At 42.1% G+C, this 15,547-nt stretch overlaps 1 protein-coding gene across 6 annotated transcripts in view; it reads left to right on the top strand.

The window, feature by feature from the left end:
- Positions 1–11,939, top strand: part of SLTM (SAFB like transcription modulator) — a 71,740-nt gene extending 59,801 nt beyond the window's left edge. For all 6 annotated transcript variants that reach the window (XM_075575804.1, XM_075575803.1, XM_075575799.1 and 3 more), the window contains 5 exons: positions 189–353; positions 7,001–7,336; positions 8,512–8,656; positions 10,489–10,643; positions 11,231–11,939. In XM_075575804.1, the coding sequence (XP_075431919.1) occupies positions 189–353; positions 7,001–7,336; positions 8,512–8,656; positions 10,489–10,643; positions 11,231–11,336 (907 nt within the window). In that variant the 3' untranslated portion in view covers positions 11,337–11,939. The remainder of the gene's footprint in view (positions 1–188; positions 354–7,000; positions 7,337–8,511; positions 8,657–10,488; positions 10,644–11,230) is intronic.
- Positions 11,940–15,547: the final 3,608 nt, after the last annotated feature.

Genomic DNA, 15,547 nt, shown 5'->3' with positions numbered 1-15,547 from the left:
CACGTGCTGAAGCATGGAGATGTATCTTTAAAACCTGACCTGTTGGTGGCCCTTGAGAACTGGAGTTGGCCACCCCTGAAATAGGCTTCTTTCAGTAAACTCTCTCTCACTTTTCTTAGCTGCTATTAGAACATAGAGAGGCTGCAAATTTGTTTGTATTCTGTGTAAAAACAAAATACCTTACCCAGGCGAGATACCACCTTCTGGAGTGAGAATAAGAAGATGGCACTGGATACGGACTCACGGTTCAGTCATGGGTCTGACTACAACCGTCAGCAGAACCGTTTCAATGACTTCGATCACAGAGACAGAGCTCGGTTTCCTGAGGGCTCATCGGCGTCATCATTTGAAAGGTAAATGCTGTTCATTGACTTTCCAACACTACTAACACGTGGTATTAAAGCAGCAATCCCATCCACAAGAACAAATGTTAAATTATGATTTTTACCGTGGACCATTAGAAGGCACTGGGCTTCGGGGAGAACTCCATTTTAACCTTCCGTACACTTTATTTTTTTAAATCTGATTCTTCAGGAGATATAAGAATTATACATTTTAAAGGGCTTGGGACGAGGAGAGAGATCTCTTAAAAGAAATCAGCAAGACATATTCCTGTTTAATTCTAATATGTTAAAACAAAGAATCTCAAAACTTCTTTTTATCGCTGTGCCATTTCAATGTTGGTTGTTTGGAGGATCACCATGCTTGTATAGTATATAGTGTTTCTATTTCATTCAAAAATACTGAGCTGTATCTGAAAAACAGCCAGTAATGTAAGGGGTGCTCCACTCCAGCCCCAGCCCACCCACCACAGGTCAGGTTTTCTAAAACTTTCCCCGCAGCCTGGTATGTCTCACCAATAGAGAGAAAGCAGGCCACAAAGCAAGAATATACCACTGGCGCAATGAGTTAAAGCGAGGGGAAAAAAATATAAGTAGAATATTGGGAAACAGTAAATGTGTCGGGAAATTCAAGGTGGGGATCCACACTTCCAGGGCAATTTGATCTAGTTGCTCTCCAGGCTCATCATCAGGAACATGAGGGAAACGGAGAACCAGCATAGCATAGTAATCAAGTAAAAATAGGGCATAAACCTATGCACAGCATTCACATTTCTGTGATAAAACAATCACATGTAAAGTACAACAGACTAAACCTCGTCCGCCGCACCAGGTGAGCGTCCACTCAGGGATAGTATACCAAACACTTGACTTTTGTCAAGTGATTCGGATAGCGAGTTCTGAAATGTTCACTGGACAGGGTTGTCTGGACACCATTACTCATCAGGTCAGCTGCAATTCTTGGCATACTTGCAGTGAACACCCTATGCGTTTCGCTGTCTCCTCCTCGGGTGTGTAATTGTGCCTGTGTAACAGTAACCCTAGACATAAAGCTCATCATAATAACATTAAGTTTTAATTGGAGGTCAATCAGGGCGTGCGATATCATGATGGAAAACATTGCTAATAAACCATCAGATGACAACACGATATATTGAGGTTATATAAAAAAACTGCTCTAAAAAACAGTGGCAGAGATTATTTATATATATATCTCTCTATCTCATCAAAGAAAAATAGTCCGCAATAGAGTACTCCTCAGGTATCCGTATAAAGATATAAAAATGAATAATGGTATAGAAATCCCCAGTATCTGACGTAATTGCTGGATAAAAATCCCACATAGCACAGTGGTAAGGATTTAACAGTGTCCAGACCTCTTAATACATCAATAATTGATGGGTAATCAAGTAACATCTGAGGGAGATGACCAAGGACTCGTGTGTAAGTGCAGTGTCCTGTATGATGACCCACTTGTCCTGGGCTACTGGGTGTGCCTCCGCTTGGCACTGGATACAAAAATGGAGGCGAAAAAGTAGAGCACTACTTCTATGCTGAGAAAAATGATTGGAGAGAGCGTACCTATAGATAAACTATACAGATTTATTGGATCATGAAGACATCCAAGGGCAAGCAGCCCACACCTACGCGTTTCATGCCACAGCGTGAAACGCGTAGGTGTGGGCTGTTTGCCCTTGTATATTTTCATGATCCAATAAATCTGTATAGTTTATCTATAGGTACGCTCTCTCCAATCATTTTTCTCTGCATAGAAGTAGTGCTCTACCTTTTCAGCTATGTGGTTGCCTTTTCATGTTTCATTGGAGTGGCTATTTGACACTACTTTTTGTGACATTTCGTCACTTAAATTATACAGTGTCGATATTCAAGTGTCAGTACTTGTAATTGGAAAGTACCCCCTATGTACAATACACAAGCTTTTGTCCCATACATCTATATTCTTTACCGTTTGTACAATATAATGTCTCCTATACTCTAACTTTTATCTTTTATGTATTTCCCCCCTCCCCCCCCCCATCCTTGCAAAAAGATTAATACAAATTTAAGTAACAAAAATGGGATGTACGAGACTTTTTTTTATTTTTATGTAGCATAGTGTTCGGTACCCCAAAGGTAGATTGCTTAATTTTTGGTGCTAACATTTTTATTTGTGTTACACTGCCACTTAAACTAATTGTTGCTTCCATCAGACCCCTGAGGAAGCAACGGCGAAACGCGTAGGTTGTTCACTGCGCATGTGCCAAGAATTCTAGCTGACTTGATGAGTAAAAGCGTCATGTGCGGACGCTGACCTGGTTCTGAGACGAGGCGGACGAGGTTCCAGCTGCCACTGATTTTGAGTCGGTTGTACTCTACATGCGATTGTTTTACCACAGAAATATGAGTGCATATGATTTTTTTATTATTAGACTGTATTATGCTATGTTGGTTATCTCGGTTTTCCTCGTGTTCCTGATGCTGAGCCTAGAGATCAACTTTATCAAATTTCCCAACACATTTCCCCTTATTTTAATATTCCACTTGTATTTTTTTCTCTTTAATTCATTGCATTTCCTTTAAAATTGCTTTTTTGGCCTGCTTCAGCACAGGGGGCTCAATCTGGCTCGCCCAGTCAAAGACTGAGCCTCTTATTGATTCACCTGTGCTGAAGCTGGGATATCCTGAGAAACCTGATCTGTAGGACTGGAATTCAGCACCCCTGATATAAATGAGACAGCTGTGAAGCTGATTTTTGAAGGCCTTCCGGGACTACCAGTGGAACTGCTGCAGTGAAGGATTACTGTACTGAGGCTAGCCTAATCCTGTCACAACTTCTTAACAGTCTTGTTCTGAAATGTTGCACACCTCAAATCACAGGAATGTCATGGAAAGCCGATACTTGGCTCAACTTATACAAAATTAAAATATAAGTGGACAGTTTAAAGCAGCAGCTTTGCATCTCCACATTTTTCACACCTGTCACTATATAGTTTGCCCTGCTTGGTGGATGTTTTACACTATTTGTGCGCAAATGTTTTGCACATACCAATATTAAAAAAAAAACGTAGCTACTACTGTTTCAGGTAGTGAAAGTCTGTCAAGCGCTTCTGTGTGAGGCAGGTCTGAGAATGTCAGACACTGGGGTAGGCATAAGGGAGCTGACTTAGGTCACTGATTCCACCGGTGCAGGGGGAAAGAATAACCTCACCTGCTCCTCCGGTTGTAGGACCGCTCTCCTTGTCTCCTCCTGCGTGCCGCCGTCGAGATACAAGTCAGGGAAAGGTTGGAAGTGCGGCGCAACTGCGCATGTCTGAAAGAAGCTCCCGGATATTTGGTTCCAAAAAACTTTATTGACACACACCAGGGCTACACCAGCATCTCCCCCTCAACGCGTTTCACCCTTACGCAGAGGGCTTCGTCTTGGAGTGGGGAGAAGTGGTGAAAGCCCCTTAAATACCTAAAAGCCCGCGAAAGCGGCATTAAAAATTTAACCCCTTCAGTGCTTATAGCCCAACAGCTAATATCAATGCTATTGATTCTTAATGTCTGTACATCTTGCTTTAGACATATTCCAAGCATAAACAGCATATTAAATGTATAAACAGACATACCTAATTGCAAAAAAGATAAGACTGTTTGGCAGCACATTCCAGGTATATAAATACAGTAAAATACTGTTCTCAACACTGCAAAAGATATAGGCTCAACACTTAGTTCACATTAGACAAGGTCATACACTTATAAGTCAATTTATACAGATAAGGGCTTCCTAGTGCTAATTTTAGACACATTTATTAACCCATGACTTATAGACCAGTGAACGAAGGAAAGGCAGATAAGGAGAAAAGGGGATGGGAAACCAGGAAGCGGGGAGGGGAAACAAAGGGGAGGGATGGGGAAGGGGGGGAAAAGGAAGGGAAGGGGGGGCAAGTAAGAAAAAAAGGGGGGGGGAAGAAAAAATGGAGGGAGACAGTGCGGAGACTAGATCAATGCAAAATACACACCAAACGTTCCGTTCTAAAGAGGACTATAATGTATAACTATGAGCATTCCTCATTTGACACTCCTAAAAACATATTTTAGAAAAAACACCTTAGATCCCAATCCACATTAAGTCCATTGGGTTGTAATGTGTTAAGTGTGTGGATCCAGTGCGCCTCCCTTTAATGTAGGAGCTTAGTTCTGTCTCCCCCACGGGGGGGGCGGACTATGTGTTCTATAGCGCAACAACTGAAGTTGTCCACAGAACCCAGTGGACAATTGTTAAAGTGGATTGGGACCGGATGTGTCATGTCTAGATTCTTTATGAGCCTTAGGTGTTCTAAGATGCGGATTTTTAAGGCTCTACTGGTGAGCCCCACATACTGTTTCTTACATCCGCATTGTAGCAGGTATACGACATAGTTAGTCTGACATGACATAAAAGTTTTTATCTGATATTTACGTGTTTCCTCTTTGTCTGAGAAATGTGTAACTTTCTTCATTTTGGGACAGATCTTACAATGCCCGCATTTGAATGATCCAATCAGTTTTGGAAAAAAAGACAATTTATTTTGGTTGGTATTGGTTGTTTTCAACAAACTGGGTGACAAGATATTCCCTAGCGTTGTAGCTCTGCGAAACACTATTTTGGGTCCCACACATGCCATTTGTTTTAATAAAGGATCTAATGATAGTGTGGCCCAATGTTTGCGTATAATCGTTTTAATTGAGTTTGCTTGATCACTATAATTTGTAATGAAGAATGGCGCTTCTGTGTTCTCGGCCTTGGTGTCTATCTGTGTATTCCTGGCTGACATATTAGTAAGGGTATTCCTATCAATGTTTAATGCATGCTGGTATGCTTGGTCAAGATCTGCACCATTATACCCCCTCGACAAGAACCTCCCTCTCATCTCGTTCGCCCTGTGGATAAAGGCCTCCAATGTGGAGCAGTTCCGGCGCAATCGCAGGAACTGCCCCTTTGGAATGCCTCTAACCAGAGGGCGTGCGTGACAACTCTTGTAATGAAGCAATGAATTCCTGGCATTCTCCTTTCTGTAAATGTCTGATTGAATATTATACTCCATATCTACATATAGATTTAAATCTAGAAAACAAATTTGGTTTTTATTATATGTGTGAGTAAACTTCAAGTTAAGAGTATTGTCTGCCAGGTATTCAAAAAACTTCAATAGGTCCTCCTCTCCACCACTCCAGATCAAAATCAGGTCGTCAATGTAGCGCTTGTAAAACACCACATGACGCCTGAAAGGATTGGAATCTCCAAACACGTGGGACATCTCCCACCAACCCATGAACAGGTTGCCGTAGGAGGGGGCAAAGGATGTCCCCATTGCTGTCCCACGTGTTTGGAGATAATACTGCTGGTCAAAGAAAAAATAATTGTGCGTGAGTGAAAATCTAATACTATCAAGAATAAAAACTATGTGTGCTGGCGAAAGAGTGGAGTGATGTTGTAAAAAGTGCTCAGTGGCTGTAAGGCCGTGCTCGTGATTGATGATGTTATATAAAGAAGCCACATCCAGGGTAATCCAGATGGAGTGGTGAGGAAGTCCCGCTCACTGGGTGAGAGAACATGTAGAATCTCACCTTCTTCCAAGAGGTCCTGGAACTCCCTAATGAACATAGGAGTAGGGTCCCTGTCGAGGGTATGGTATGCTTCTGGATCCCCCAGTTGCCGTTTGGCCTCCGATACGTAGTAATCTCGATCGAGCACTACTGTAGCGCCACCCTTGTCCGCTTTCCTAATGAGAATAAGATCATTGTTACTCAGAGATCTTAAAGCTGCCCTTTGATCCATTGTGAGATTGTCTCGCTGCAAACCCCTAGGTCCTATGCCTTTGGCTAGGAGTGAGAGATCTCTCTCAATGCCCTTCTGGAAGATGTCAATGTATTGACCCCTCATATGTGAGGGGTAGAACACCGACCTCTTCTTAAGGCCAGAATTTATACTCCCCAGGAAATCAACAGGGTCATCTAGGGTATTATTCTCCATGAAGAGATCCCTAAGGTCCTGCTGATTACATTGATCCTGAAAACCTAGAGGAAAGGGGACAACTGTATTAGCATCATAAATGGGTAACAGAGTATTGGACGCATTGCTTCTGGTGGAGAAAAAACGTTTCAGGGTTAGTTTCCTAGTGAATTTGAAAAGATCCACCATTGTGGTAAACAGGTTGAATGACGTACTAGGCGCAAAAGATAGTCCCAGATGAAGAACGGACAGTTCTGCTTGCGTCAGTTCATATTTGGAAATATTAATAACATTGCTGTTCTCAATACTTAGGTTTTTAATCTCTTTTTAATCTCTTTGAGGGCATCCCATTGTAGGTTCTTCCTCCTGCCTCTTCTTGTCTTTTCCTGTTTCAGTTGATATTTTTTCCAGTAAAAATTGTTGGCTGAACACTTAAGTCTACTGCCCATTAAAGTGACACTGTCACGCTTTACTTAAGAATACCTGGTCCTGTAACATAGGCTAAAAGGTTTGAGCTGGTGCCTTGTAGTGCGCTAAAATTAAGACGTTGGGAGAACTGATATGTGGCCGCATTGGGTTTGACACCTTTTTAAAACCGATTCTAACAAGAGGAAGTTATCCAAATGTGTGTACTATATAGCGTTATCTGCAAGGTAAGGAAGGGTCTGTCTGTCTTTTGCAGGCGCGACCGCTTTGTGAACCAAGGTGATGGGAAAAAGGGCCGCTCGGCTGGTCTCGATAGCTATACCAAGAACTTCAGTGATTCCAGAAGAAATGAGGCCCCTCAACCACGCAATGAGCTCCGAGACACTGATCGGAGGGACAGGGATGAAAGAAGAGCTGTAGTGATCGAGAGAACGGGCACCAGCAGAAACGAAGGCCAAGTTGCCGAAAGAGGGAGAATCAGCAATCCAGATATACCGCATGGCCGGCACCAGAGGGATTCTGGAACCAACCAAGCACGACCAACCAACTGGAAGGGAGAAGGAGCGATAACTGCAGAGAAGCGGGAAGCAAGGTATTCCTTCTACACCTCACTTAAACATCACGCTCGACTTTGCAGTGGTGGCAAAGGCATTAACAATACGAGCCATACCATGACCTCTTATGAAAGTCCTGTTCTGTTGTGTTTTTCTTGTCAGAGAACGGAGGCTGTAATATGGCATTTTGACACTCACCGTGCAGTTATTGTACATCAGAAACTATATGCCTATTGGGGGAGGGGAATAAACCTCAGCTCAGCCTGGTAGCGTATTGCTAGAACATATATAGGAAATGGTGCTGTGCTGAGATATATATACTGATTGTCAATACTGAAGAGAACTCTGCTAATTAGCACTCTGTTACCAAAAGTAGTGTGACGGCGTGAATAGTTAAAAATAACCTTTATTAATGTGTAGGGTAAACTGTAATAGTGCACACAAGGACAAAACAACTCATAAAAATCTTGCCTTGTTCCGTATAGGGTCACACAAATAGTGGTGCTAAAATAAGCATACCATACTATAGTAATAAATAATACCGTAGGTATTAAGTGTATACTTGAGCTCAACCACCCTAAAAGTGTCTGCATACTAGATTAGTACATGTGTGGTCTGGTTAGACAGGCAGTCTAACTCCAGTGTAAACCAACATACATACTGTGGTGTACCTATATGAAGCTCATCAGATGAGTTATATAAACAGTAGTGTATTATCACAGACCGTGCACAGTCTCTGTTTAATATAGGTATCTTTAGTTGGTAAATATCAGCACAGCTATAATGATATAGCTATGTATACTCCCACAGTTTTTTTACGATGCCAATAGCAATAGTGTATTCTAGTATGCAGAAGGTGGTCTGGCTTCGAATGACGCCTAGGCAAGGCAAAAGATAGTAAAAATCCTCAATGTGTGAGGATGAAATGCTGGGTCTGTGTCCTGACCAGTAAGCTCTTATAGTATAATCAGCTGTGTCTCCAGACACTCCCAGCATAGAGTAATAAGCAGGCTTCTTTGCATCATCCAGAGCAGGCTCCCTGATCTACGTGGTGTTTAGTAACCACTAACCTCAAAATCGCAACCTTAAATCTAAAGTCTAAATCTGTAGAGCTGCTGCGTATATAGTGTATCAGGAGCCCGAAGTCATGAAGCCTGTGAACATGTCAGCCTTTGCTAGATCAGAAACTATTAATGATATCCTCTTTACACAGAGGTGACCGGGCAGAGAGAACCGGAAGAGATGCAGCCGGACGCTCCTCAAGAGGTGGTCGTGGGAGTCGAGGAAGTACATCAGGCTTCAGTGGCAGGGATGGGGATCGAGCTGTTATTGTGGGCGACAGAGGAAGTACTGGACAAGTAAGTTTTTATTTGACATGTTTTGTTGTATGCTGTATGCACATAATTTGGTTGCTTCTTGACTTTGCAAACCGCCTTATAGTCTTCATCATACAGGAATTGCATATGGCATTTTTACTAGAAATTGTTGTCGTTTCTTGATACTTTACAGCAATGATGCCACTTTGAAATGTTTTTTTAGCCGGTGCTTCAGCTGCAGTTATCACTGGAGTATCCTTAAGCATCGTTGGCATTGTAATAACGTCTATATTGCACTTCTGGATTAAAAGCGCAATCCAAGTGTTTTATTTTATTTATTTTTTATTTTAAATGCAGGGGTCCCCGGAGCTGACCCCTGTTAAATTCAGCTCTGAGGACCCCATGCTTTCAGAGTTATTTGCCTCCGAAGGGGTTGCCGGTCGGTATCTCCTGCAGTTTAAAGCCCCCGATCACATGGGCTAATAGGAAGCTGCACCTGATGTTATCATGGCTTCCTAGTAGCTCGCAGGGCCCAGGAGGTTTGAAAAGCGGTAATTTAATGAACCCTGGAGTGGCTACCAGCACTCGCTGCGGAGGGAAGTACCTCCACAAGACCGCAAAAAAAGGAGGGAACGCCCGAGCAGTGCATATAGAAAAACTGCATGTAAATAGATATCACAATCTGTATCAGAAGTGACCGATTTCCTGAGCATAAGGATTCTCAGGAGGAATATTATAAATCCTGACTCACCGAGTGAGGACACTTGATAATGTTTGCGCCGTGCTGCACTGGATGCAATGTGCTGTGTAAGGCCGCGGTTATAGTGCCGGGGACGCCACCGATGACGTCGCCATCAGCGAACGTTGCATTTAAAGTTTGAGCGACGTCGCTGGCGACAAGGCCTGTGACGTCGCCAAGGGGGAGGGCAGGTGTGCAATAGGCGCTCTGTGATTGGTTTAGAGGCAGTCACATGTGGCGACTGTCTCTCAAAATCAAATAACACTGACTACCAAATTTTTGGTCGCACCTACTATAAGCGCATGCGACGGATTCAATGTATTTGTTTTGGCGCGCTGGCGCCAGGCACTATAAGAGCAGCCTAAGACAGGACAAGAGATCAGCTGCTGGGGATGAATGTCCCGACCCTTATGCACGGTTCCCTCCAGTATGTAAAGTGAGGTATAATGAAAAATCACTTGATGTGCCAAAGCTTTTTTTGTACCAGGTATTTGCAGTCCAGTTTGGGATATTTTTGGCGCTGTGTACCGCCATTCATCTCTTCGTTTGCAACCTATGGAAGCAATGGGTTCTCATAAGCTGAAATGAATGGGGTTCAGCTCCTGAGACTCCCTACTCCATTCCTGTATTGGGCTTGGATTGCCTCCATGGCAGCTGTCTGCACTGCTTGCTTCTTCCAAAACTTGTATTTGTTACCCATCAAATAAAACTACATTTTATATAGAGTTTCTTGTTTCAACACTTTGTCTACTGGAAATGCCACACCTCTTTAACTGCAAATGCCACAATAACAAATCTCAGAAGACACCACACACTCATATTTGTACAGACTTCTAGCTACCTGAGGAAATAAGGCAGCAGTACTTTCACAGGTTCAGCGATTGGGTTCCAGTGCAGCAGATATGTCTCAAATAAAACCTGCTGAAATGTATAACAGTGTAGGATTACCTTCTTAGACTTTGATCTTCAGTGTTGGTGAGGACATTTGTCTATAAAAATACAAATAAAAAGTGCAGGCCCGGGTAGGATTTTATCACAGATGATGCTGGATGTTCCAACAATGTTTTGTTCTGAGATGTCATAGTCTCAAGGTTATTTTCTGGGTTTGGTTTCATATGTCTGTTCTGTGTTGCAGCATTATGAAGGGAGACAGGTTGTCGTGGAGCGCCATGGGCGGGATGCTGGTGGGCCAAGAAAGGAATGGCACGGTCCCAGTGCTCAGGGCAGCGGATATGATGCAAGAAGATTGGCAGATGGTCGCAGTGGGGGCATCATGTCTACACATGCTAGGTATTATGATCTTTGGAACTCGTCCCACCTTTCATGCAAAATCACTTAAGTAGCCGTTTTGGTTGAAGCCTAATCTTGTGAGAATTTCTCACAACACCCCATGGTTCCATTGTTCCTGAGCAGACTTCATATACACACTTCCAGTACATGGTTTGCATAGCTATGTTCAGAGTATATCACAGATTCTGACGTTGGAACCTGTTGGTCTTCAGTTCACCTGGAGGGCTTATGAATTTGATGCACATACAGTAAACAAAAATGTGAATCTTCTACATTTGCCAATGTACAAAAGATGCATGACTTTTGTGAAGCCGTTGTCTTCACATTAAGGAATGTGTGCGTTATTAGACAAGTCGCTGCCACGGCGACGCTTCGCCAGAAGCTGCCGGAGAAAGCTAAGGAAACTTAGAGAGGCCTCGCGCATGCTCCCCCGGCATTTAATTCCTTTGGAGAATAGTGTGGGGCCTCTGTAAGCAGGGGGACGCCCCCTAGTTTTTGTACCTCTGCTCTACTAAGTGACTGAAGTGTAACATTTTTGCAAGTTTGTTGGTCTATTTATCTTTTGATTTTCGTTTTTTCCCGTTTAGTAATTCTGCCATTAACAGAGTTGTACAGATGCCAGGCGGCTCCATCCAGAGGGGAAGTGGCTCCGGATTTAAGTCCTTTAAGGGTGCACCTCCAAGAAGATTTTGAGTTTCCCGTTAGCTGATTTTGAGAGCGACGTTTCATGTAAACCGTGCTAAACGGAACAGGACCCTCACTGAATCTGTTCCATTGTGTATTTTTTTTTTTTTTAAACAAAGTTTTAACTTTCTTTTATTTTTATTTTTTTTTGGTTCTACAGCACAGAGGTATTTTAATGGTTGAGTTGTCAATTCTCTGAAGTTCTTGACATGTTTCCTAATGCACTAAAGATCTAAAAATAAAAAAACATTTGGAACCAAATGTTTTGAATCTTCAGTGCCCGAAATGCCTCGCATTGCAATGTTTTTTGGCCATTGAGAAGCATTAAATGGGGGTAATCCTATTAAAATAGCTAGAACATATTGTATTTAGAAGCCAAGGCTGTTTGTTTTTCAGCTGTAGAATAGCATTGTCAACTTGCAATCCTTTTTTGCAAATCAAACCAGTAACCATAGATTGTCCCAAACTTTCTGTTTTCTTAATAGTAGCATTGTCTTCTGGATGTTAGCGTTACAAAGTGCTGTGTTTGTGAATCCTGGCCACAATGCATTTTTCCCCTTGATGTCATTAACCTTTTTAGGTGGGATAAATAAAACCGCTTTCTGTTTCGTATATGCGTGTTCTTCTTGTGTGCAGATAAAATGTTAGTATCATATAGGTATTGAGCTCCAAACAGGATATGTTTCCTAAAGCATAATGGTTCTATGCACCTAGGCCCAGACGTGGGGTGAGTTTTCAATTGTGAGGTAATGTACAAATTTTAGACCAATGAACCGTGTGTCAAAAAAATAAGTGCAATTACAGGTCCCTAAAATCTTCACTCCATTATGTCATTCAATGAATCTAGAAAGTGCAGTGTGTCACTCTTCAAATTTGATATACCGTATTTCCTAGATTTACCTTGTTCCGATTTTCACGTCTGAAATCAAGGTGTGTCTTAAAATCGATTTTATTTAAAAAAAAAAAAATTTAGTGTCTACTAACCCCTTTTCAGTTTCCATGTTTCAGGAGAGGTCCCATGTCAGCAGAGGACACAGTGGACGGTGGCAGAAGAGGTCCCACGTCTGTAGAGGATTGAAGGACAGCGGGCGGGAGTGTGGCGGCAGGACAGATTCTAAGTCTGCAGGTGAATGAAGATAAGACGGCGGGTGTGCGGTGGCGGCAGGAGATTATAATAGCAGGACCAGAGCGGCATAGGGGAACAGCGCACTGCAACCGGAAGTCAGACACCGGCAAACTTCTGGTGTTGGTGTGCTCCTCCCCAGCCATTCCCCTCTGCCGCTCTGGTCCTGCTATTATGATCTGCTGCTACCGCATGCCCGCTGTCTTATCTTCATTCATCTGCAGACTTGGTATCTGTCCTGCCACCACACTCCCGCCCGCTGTCCATCTTAAACCCTCTGCAGATGTGGAACCTCCTGCCGCCTCCCATCGCTTCATCCTCTGCTGACATGGAACCTCTCCTGAAACATGGAAACTGAAAAATTAAATTTTCCTTGGTTTTGTAAGGGCCAAATCGATGGTGCGTCTTACAATCGAGGAAATACGGTAATTATGTAGAGCTTTTGCCTGATGCATTGCACAGCTTTTGGAAAAACTGACATTTGGTGGCCTTTTTACTTAATATGGCAATTTTGGCTCTGGCAGCCAATAAACCGTAATGTCATTTGGAGACGACTTTCTGACTTTCTATTCCTGGAAACCATGCTTGTCAGATGTAGAGAAAAACAAAACTGGGCAGCTTTTAAACAACTTATGACATCTAGTTCACATGCTTTATACTGCTCTGTCCTGAAAATCTGACTCATTTATTTCTGAAGCACTGCAAATACTTTGATCAGTGGATGCTAGCCGTAGTTTTGTAAAATAACAAAGCAATGACTACACCCATATGCCATTTACTTATACACTTCTCTACATCTTCCTTTATTGTTTTAATAACTGTTTCATATATGACTTCTCCCAATGAGTCCAAGTGCTTCACAATTACAATATAGTGCGTGGTACATAAGATTTACAGTCACTGTCCAGATGAGCTTACAATCTATATTTGGTACCTGAGGCACATGGAGAGAAAGTGACTTGTCACAAAGGAGCTAACTGGAAATTTAACCACATTCAAACAGTGTGTCGTTTTACAGAGTTGGTGTCTTTACTTATTGAGCCACTCCTCCCTCAAATTATTTTACTGAATAGAACAAGCACTGCACCTGTGATTGGAGTTTTAGTTCTGTGACAGTTCCTGTTTTAGCAGTCCCGCATCTTTGTGGATGTGTGATGGCCTTTTATCCCTAAATAGACAAAATACCAGATCCATGTAACATTCAGTTTGCTGATTTGCAGTTTCTCCTGAGTAGCAGAAGATGAAGTTGATGAAAGGGAAAGGAGAAGCAGAAAAAAAAACCGAATAGGAAGGTTTACTATTTAACCTCACGCCAAACTGGGGACAATTTCTACAACTGGATGTTAGTGGTGGTACAAGGCAGACTGCTGTGGTTTCAACAGGGTCCCACTGGAGCCAAGTACTGCACTGTTACTTCAGCGTGTCACCTGGTTTCACAGATATTCACCAGTGATTTTGTTGGGGTATTTACCTGCCATTTAAATGCTGTGGCTTGCTGTTAGCCACCAAATCTCAGGGCCATGTTTCCCCTTAAAGGGGAATAAATACCATAACTTCCTCAGGGAAAAAATAGCTTGGATTGCTGCTATTCCTGTAAGCTCTTATAAACGTTATGGGGACTGATGGTTATAAAAATATTAGTATACTCTTTAGTGCCACGCTCCATATTCACGTACTTGCTCTGGTATGTTATTGAAACAGAGTTGTAAGATGAAAGCCAACAATGGAAAATACAAAAATATGCTTTTATACAAGTAGTTTTGAAAGGGCAATTTAGAAATGTGCATCCAGTCACTGTTGAACAGTTTTTATTGATACACAAGGAAATAGTCTTATGAATGGTGGTGGGGACATTAACCATTTTTGGGGGGTTTGTGGTAATACACAATTGTTTGAGAAACCAAGATTATCACTGCTAATCTACTCTCAAACAGGAAATTTAGAAATAATTGCAGGCTGATTCAGGGAGCTAGCCCAATGTTTTCCAACCTTGTTAGTATGTGTATGGTGTGGGCTACCCAAAAATACTAGAGAAATAAAATCATTTTTTTTTTTATTACCTTGATCCTGCCTAAAGTGTCTATTTCCAACCATATGGTATTAGACTTTGCTGCAGCACATCACATCCTCATTGTCTAGTTTGGTGTTTTGGATAAAATCAGTGACTAACCAAGGAAAGGGAGTGGGGTTTAGTTACAGGTTATCACCAATGATAAACTTCCTTTACAAACCTACTTTACCCCATAATTGCACATACTGTGCTTCCAGTGCAGCGTGTAAGTCTGGGTAATGACATGCAATTGAGTACCATTTTACCATAGTGCCCTATATGTTTATGGCTCCTGTTTTACACAGCTTTTAATGTCAAGCCTTAGTGAAATAAGTGCATGTCCAGTAAACCTACTTGGACTGACCGCTGTTTTAAACTTTTCTTTGCAAGTATAGTTACTGACCTGGTGATGCTGGTCATGGCTACATGTAAGCTATGCAAAGTATAGGGTGTGCCTGATTTATTTCCAGAAAACACTATCATTTGTTTCTATACAGATTATACTTCAATAGAAATGGCTATGTCCCCCATTTGGTAATCTAACACTACATCGTTGGGATGGAGAAATGTGCGAGCTTCTTAAATTAATACATTTACAAAACTGACAAATGTTAACGCTGGTAGCCTGCTGAACATGCTTTATACAGATTACCATGCTTTTCCCGACTGGACTGTAAATGTTTAAATAGAGGGCTTTCATTTGACGTCATGTTATAACTGTGTATAATGACACATTTTCTGTAGCTGACATTCGGATCCGAGAAACTGCACCTGTCCCCTTGAAAAGATTTTAAACCAGCAGTCGCAGGAACAATTCCATTTTGTTTTTGGATAGTCTACATCTTGCCATAATTAGCAGAATGTCTACTTAATCACAATAATTAAATGACAATGGCTTTGATAATGCAATTTTGCTCCTGGAAACCCTTTTACACCACACAGTATCTGCTACTACAGTCATGATGATGCTGCTAGCTGTACGTTGGCACAATAACATGAGAAAACAATGGCTACTCTGCCTAAGAAACTGATTATAAACAAGACATG

This window comes from Ascaphus truei, chromosome 18 (genome assembly GCF_040206685.1).
Source record: "Ascaphus truei isolate aAscTru1 chromosome 18, aAscTru1.hap1, whole genome shotgun sequence".
Lineage (NCBI taxonomy): Eukaryota > Metazoa > Chordata > Amphibia > Anura > Ascaphidae > Ascaphus > Ascaphus truei.
Note: the sequence above shows the minus strand (reverse complement) of the source record. Positions and strands in the feature narration are given on the sequence as shown.